Source organism: Atta cephalotes, assembly GCF_000143395.1.
Source record: "Atta cephalotes unplaced genomic scaffold scaffold00002, whole genome shotgun sequence".
In the NCBI taxonomy this organism is placed as follows: Eukaryota; Metazoa; Arthropoda; class Insecta; order Hymenoptera; family Formicidae; genus Atta; species Atta cephalotes.
Genome location: NW_012130066.1, coordinates 4,122,257 through 4,130,057, shown reverse-complemented (window position 1 = coordinate 4,130,057; position 7,801 = coordinate 4,122,257). Strand labels below are relative to the sequence as shown.

The window sequence follows — 7,801 nt, the reverse complement described above, 5'->3', positions numbered from 1 at the left end:
CTAACTACGTACGTAACGTACTAACTACTAACTACTACTTCTACGTACTACGTACGTACGACTACGTACTACTAACTACGTACTAACTACTACAACTTACACACACACACACACACACACACACACACACACACACACACATACGCACACGCACGCACGCACACACACACACACACACGCGCATATATATTGTATATATAATATTATCTATTAGTCTAATCCATGTATAATTCGCTTTCAACACGACTTCAATTTGAATCTAATTATTTTTAATCAAATTTTTGATATTTTCTTCAGAAAAAAAGAGAAAAATTACAAATTGTCAAAGCATATGTTGACAAAAGGAATAGTTCTGAAAATTCCACATTCATATGCACAAAATAATATAAACTTCCCACTTTGTACATTCACAATTACAATTTATACCAACTATTATCTAAACTATTTCTCATCAACCTCATATACACATTGTAAAACTTTAATGAAACATGTTGAATATTAAATATTATTCTCATTAATAATAACTATATCATAAAAATCACATTCTAACTTTTTCAACCACGCTCAATTTCAAAAGACTTTAAAGTATTTAATTTGGCGTTTAACTATCGAAATATTATTGTAACGTATATAAAAATTAAGCTGATAGATGATAGATGATGATAGATGATCGACATTTTTTTAAAGTTCAAATTTTAAACAAAAAATTCTTTTCTTACTAAAAAGAAGAAATTTATTGAGCGCTTAACAAAATATGAATCGCCTATAACATATATATTTTATAATATTTTGTATATCTTATAAAATCATATTCTAAAAGAGATTTGACAATGACTGCATTCGGAAATGTCGTTCGGATATCTCTGATATCTCGGATTCATCATCTGTCTTTGTTTAAAATTAAATACGACGTTTCCGAAGCAAGTTGAACTTTTAAAAAAATCATTTATTGCGATGGTCTTTTTTTTTCTAATTAATACGTGATGTACATTTAAACTCTTCACAGATACTGATTTAGATATCTTAATATGTCTTTTCATAATTTATTTTCTCTAAATCATTTAAATTATTTGTAGATATATAGATACATTTTTTATAATTATTAAACTATGAATTAAGAAATTAATATTTGACATTGAAAATTCATGAATATATTCACAAGACTAGTAGAAAAAGATTCAGTAGTAGAAAAAGCTCCGCTACTGAAATTTACATTTTTCGCACATTTATATTGCCTTGAAGATTATGCCTGTGAAAAGGCAGAAAATTCAAAGCGAAATGTGCGAATGCATAGTATAGCAATGTCTAACAGACGACTTTGCGAATCCAACTATAATGAGGCATAAACGTGTTGGACTTTACATTTCGCATTTGCACAGTTATTGAAACATTGGAATTGGATCTAAAGCAACCAGATGTACAAACAAAACGATAAAATGAAGGAGAGAATAAGCAATTTATCTTTCCAGTTCAGTTGATCGAAATCAGAAGAGAATCTTTTTCTGATTACAAGAAAAGTGCCCTGATAGATTTAACGCGAGGAAGATCGCGTACAGAACTATTGCTAAAGATTCTGTTCGCAGTCTTTGTTCTTGCGATTCTACTACACTGATTGAGGATCACTCGAAACGCGCTTGCTGAGCGTCTCACAAATCCCATTGAAGGGAGAGAAGACTCATGCTCATTGTCTTTCTCTCTACAAGGAACAAGAACAATCGTATGAAATTGTAAGAACGTCAGAACTTGATGAAGATGAAGAACACGTCATGGAACGCCGTGGTAATTTCTCCGGAAATGGCACACAATTCCATTAAGAGCTTATTCCAAAGCTATATTTAATTACATAAATATAGAATCGTTACCGTTTTTTTTATTTCAACTGATTATTAAAATTTTCCTTTATCATTTGAAATGATACGACAAACTCGATGAAAGCTACACAATTATGCTCTGGAAAATGTCGTACGATCTCATTAAGATGTTACAGAATAAGTTAATTATTCAATTCTGTTGCTGTTTAACAATTCATTATTAGATCACTTTTATTAATTCGTTCTTTTCTGATGAATTTCAGTTGAAAGATTGAATTCTGAAAAATAATAAAACAAATGATTTATAAAAATGAGACATCTATAATAACATCTATCCTAACATAGAACAAAAGCATAGAGTAAAAATATGTTTTCCAAATTAAATTATAAAACACATTTTTATTGATAATCATAAAAACATGGTCTATAATTAAATTAATCTCTAATTTAAAAATAACAGCTTTTGTGCAATTATTTATTTCAAATATTCACTTATAATCTTTCATCATAATTATTTTTTAGAATATATTGTATCAGAATGTATTGTAATCTACATGATTATAATCTTTATGATTTACCTCTATGATTTACGCTGATATTGTTAAAATGCACGCAAAATATTCAGCTTAAACGAGCGGACATGATCCATAAAAGTAAATGTTTGTTTTTACACAAATGTGATAAATCTCATGTGTTTCTACTATCTTTTTTATTACAAAATAAATAATAAAAATAAATACTAAATAAAGAAATTCTTATCTTACTTTCATCATGTTTAAAAGCCATTTTATGTTTATGGTTTAAATATCATCAAAATACGATAAAAGATTTAGAAACACTTGGCTATTATAGTATAAAAGACTATCTTGAGATTTAGCAAATATATATCTATATTGGTAAGTACTCAACGAGAATATCACGTCGTTCTATTTTCTTCTATTTTCACACTTCTGAAAACAACTGCGATGTTACTCTTGCCATGAGAATCCTCCAGGGTATTTATTTAACGTTCGATACTGAGATGCACCGTACTTATCACGCAACACCAAAATGGAACGGTCAGGACAATGACAAAGAATACAAGTATTACAAGTGAGGTCTTACTTGAGATGCATTAAACTTGCTTCCATTATTTGTATTCCCCTGTGGTTCTTATTATACTACAATAACAAGGGCTTTTTGTAAAATAACACTGATGTTGCGTCGAATCGTGTGTATGTGGAATAGCAAATACAGTTAAATTGTGGCAGATCGTAATCACGAAATTAAATGTAGTGCAAAAGAAAAGAGAGAAAAATAACTACTCTTATCATCATTTTTATAATCTTAAAAATATTATTTTATATATTATATTATTTTTATCATTATTGTATTTAATGATTATATATATATATTATTATATTTAATGATTCAAATCCAATTTAATAAAAAAATCTATCATTATAGAATTATACAAACATAATTTTTTAATAGAATTAGATATATATTTGAAATTGTATTAAAAAATTATATATGTATATTTGCATGTAACATTTACTATTACATTTTTAAGATATATAAAATTTCACGTAAAATTTCGCGTAATCTCATATCAAACATGATACTTTGACGTTCATACTATCCAAAGTACGATCGCAAAAGTTCCCTATTATTTCCTCCGACAATTGCAAAACGGTGCGTTAAACGTCGCGTAAAACGTGGATCCGAAGGAAACAGCGCACAATTCGCTGGAACTGTTTGCAGCTTGCGGTCGCACGTTGAAATACACTTGGGTTAACCACGACGGAAGGGCAATTTACGCAAACATCATCGTCAGTCCGTAGAGCACCAAAAGAGATCGAATAGCAACGTATTCGCATTCTTATCGCGCAACACGACGGAAGTCGTGACGCGAATAGATTTTTTCGCTTATTGAAACAAATGTTCGATTTTTCGAGTACCGTTATGTAGAACGACTATTGTGTATCGTACACAAAGATCAAACGGCTTTACATGGTACACAAGCGACTTCAGCATCGTTGCAAAAATTAGATTGCACATCTATAGTACTATTGATTTGACAAGGACAAACACACAGGACAAAGCTGATTTATTTTATAAACATAAAACGTAATGCACATGATGCAACAAAAGAAAAATTTTTCACATAATTTTTTTTTCAACTCTAGAATAATGTATATATTTTTTCTTTTAATATTAGATTACTATAAAAATAAAAATAAAAGATATTTTCTCTGTGCAAAATTTAAAAATAGATAAAGTAATTGATTTCCTAAATCTTATAATAATAAAAAAACACACATAAGAATTAAAGGATAAATATAAAAATAATAAAGTGTTCAATATATATCTAACTCCATAATATATTTTATAATTAACAAATAAAAGATTATTATTGCTATTAAAAATTTATTAATTTTAAAAATAACAGTAAAATTGAATTATCCGCTCAAAGTATTAAATGTTCATTCTTTATTAAGATAAATTTAATATATATGTATTTGCACACTAGTTAAAATGCAAAAGCTTGAGTACGTACAATACATATTAATTATCTAGTAAAAAAATAAATAGATTATATATGAAATGCACAAATGCTTTTATAAAAAGCATATTATTTCCAGCTAAAATCCGATTAGATATTATCAATAATCAGAGAAGGAAACTTTGTCATAATATAAAGGTATAATCTACTTCAAAATCAATATTATTTCTTTTGTACATTGTCAAGTAATGATGTTAAGTTAATTAAACGCTGATATTTAAAAGCGACAGCATACATATTTAATAAAAAAGTAAATCATATTTTAAGTAAATCCATTAAAATCACCGGGATTCGGGAATCAGAAATCAAGATTTAACAAGTGTTATGGACAATGTATTATCTTATGGCATTTTTTTAAATGTAATAAAATGTTATGTATTATAATAAACACAGATTATAAAAATTTAAGTATAATGTTAAAATTTTACAGTAAAAAAAACACTTGATTAAAATGTTGTAATCAATAAAGTATTATGAAATACTTAACAATTTATAATAATACTGTTATTTAACAGAACTATGCGATGTGTTTGAAATTTATGTATTTCATCGTTCTTCCAGCGAAAGAATTCGAAATGGCATGTGGAGACTTCCATTCAATCTCGGAAGCGTATCGAGAATGTATTTACTGAAGTGCATGCTTTCTCATATATGAAGTGTTATAAAATACATCGTTTTATTTACAATATTTCTATATGTCATGATCTCTCGTTCCGCGAAAAGTTCATATTCTGTTATCCGTATAAATAAAAAGCTAACTTCTAATTGTTTTAAGCTCGCGCCACGTGCCTGAATTATTCCAAGAAAAAAGAGAGGGTAGAGATCCTATTAAAATTAAAAGAAAATAAGAGAGAATAACAAAAAGCAAAAAAGAATAAGAAAGTATTAAAATACATAAGGAAAAAAAATACTGCAAACCTTTATGTACAAAATTGATATAGAAAGGTTTCAATAAAGTCAGAGAAACTTCGACATTCACATCTTTGAGCCGTTCGAAATTCAATGCGTATAGACATTGGATAAAAGAAAAGAAATTCCCAAAGGATTCGTACTTTAATCTAAGCCACTTTCGATTATTTAGTAAGGGATATTGGAACCGTTGTCTCAGTTTTTTATTAATGATTTTTTTTTAATTGGATGCTTTTTGAAATATTATATATGTTAAAATATATTTTTAAGTATTAAAAAAAATTAATTATTCATCATCGTACAAATAAGTTATTTAATTTTAAATGAAGCTATAAAAACGTGAGAATTTATTTTGATTGATCTAGATTGATTATCATACGTTCTAAGATTGACAGTAGCATATTTGTTATGGACAACACATATAACAAATACAATTTTTATTATTTTAATATCAATTCTATATTCTGGAAAATAATAGTAATTATAGTATTAATAAAAATAAAATAGTTATTTTAATCATAAAATATATTGTTTGTTTTTGTACTGTAATTTCTATATAACAAATAAAGCTATACATATACAGCTATATCAAATATAATATATTTGTAAATATGTCTTTCTAAGATATGTCGATCTAAAGATATTAAAATTGACTGACATTTAACTCCTTTTTTGGTCAATCTACTCCACATAACTAAATAATCTCTTTTAATAAAAGAGATTGTATTCACAAACTTTGTCAAAATAATTAATTGTAACAAAAATTTTCTGAGACATGTCATTCTCTATAAATAGGAATATCGCAATTTACATTTAATACAATCAAAAAAAAAGATTTTTCTGTCATGTATTAATTAAGTTATAACCATTTAGACAATCAATCCCGTACAACAACAGACTCCGGTCTTCCTTATATAGATATTTTCTAAAAAAATTTAAAAAGAATATCTCAAGAATATTCATTAACTCTCTGATTTACATTAATTCGCGACTCTATAATCTAAAGCTATAATCTGAACCTTAAAATAATTAGTTATTCGGTAAACAGCAGATCATTAGAAGAGCATCTTGATTTCCAGATCGCTAAAGATTCTTTTAAAATTTTTCCCTTCTTTATCAACAAGTAACTTACGTACCAAATTCCAGAAGCAAACTTCTCAAAAATTTATTCAAGAGTTCAAAGAGTTGATGGAAAAGTTCCCGCAGCTAAATCATTCTCTGCAATTTTGAACTTCTACTAATCAAGTTTGTTTCTTTCCTCGACAGGTGACGTGATAGACATTCTGACACTTATAAACTCGGCTATCAACTTCATCCTGTATTGCGCCATGAGTCGACAATTCCGCACAACTTTCAATCAGTTGTTCTGCAAGCGATGGCGATTAATCGGCAGGTGGATGGCAGTGCCGCATCAACCGATGGAGAATAATGGACATACCGGGACCAATCACACGGTGACCCAGGTCACTCAAGTCTAGCGTCGAAGAAATCGACGGACCTTTTGCTATCCGGTATAAAAAGCTCGCTGATTAGTTTCCTTTTAGACACGTGTATTGCAAGTCCACAAGAATAGAAAGAGGATATTTCCTCCGCGATTCTCCATCTGACGACAAGTAAAGAGAGATGAAATTTATTTGCTCGCTACTGCCACCGGTCTTAATTGCATCGTCATTGCGAACTTTACAACGCCCGAGGCGTCTTCGAGCGCTGGCTTCGCCATTCAGGACAAACGACATACCAGATGTGTAACAAATATTTGTTTAAGTTTAGCGAATCGTTATATTTTTTCAACACGTTTCTTTTCAATTCTGCATGTTACTTATTGTTAGTTACATTACAGTCGCGAATTGATGATACGCACAATTATATTTAAAATAAATATTGTGATAGGTATGCAAAATAGATTATACAAACTCTGTGAGAATCCGTCATTAATAATTTTATAGTGCCATGTTGTATCTCCATATTTTAGATATGTTTATTTAAAAAATTATCAATTTTCCCGTAATGATAATAGTAAATAGTTTTAAGTTTATTACGTGAATGATAATTATTCATAAGTGATAATTATTCAACAAACAGTTTCTTATTTAAAGACTCATTATAAATTTTTATAACAAAGCACGCAAAAATTAAAAAATTGTACATCATTCTCCTGCAACAAGATTCCTTATTGGAACTCCATTGTTTTCAAATTTACATAAAATTATTATGAAATATAAAATTATCGCTTAATCCGGATATTATATTCATGATATAAAAAAATATTAATTGAGAAGTTTCTATATATTATTTTCAATTTTTTTCTGTTAATTCTGTTTTGCGCTTTAATATTCATTTATGCTGAAAATAATCAGTTTATATTTTCATTTATTGTACATCCTGATTAATTATTTTAGAAATGCTTATATTGGTAATAATTATATTGTTATATACGCTAACAATATTCAATTTATTAGATTTTATAATCACAGTAATAAAAGATTCACAGTGATAAAAGAATTAAAATTATCATGTGTGCTATGTCTAAATAAAT

The 7,801-nt window shown here is 28.0% G+C and overlaps 1 protein-coding gene across 1 annotated transcript in view; it reads left to right on the top strand.

Annotated features, from left to right (window-relative positions):
- The window catches only part of LOC105620585 (probable G-protein coupled receptor B0563.6), a 17,365-nt gene extending 10,622 nt beyond the window's left edge, over positions 1 to 6,743 (top strand). The window contains exon 2 of the mRNA XM_012202078.1: positions 6,532 to 6,743. Within this exon, the coding sequence (XP_012057468.1) occupies positions 6,532 to 6,743 (212 nt within the window). The remainder of the gene's footprint in view (positions 1 to 6,531) is intronic.
- Positions 6,744 to 7,801: the final 1,058 nt, after the last annotated feature.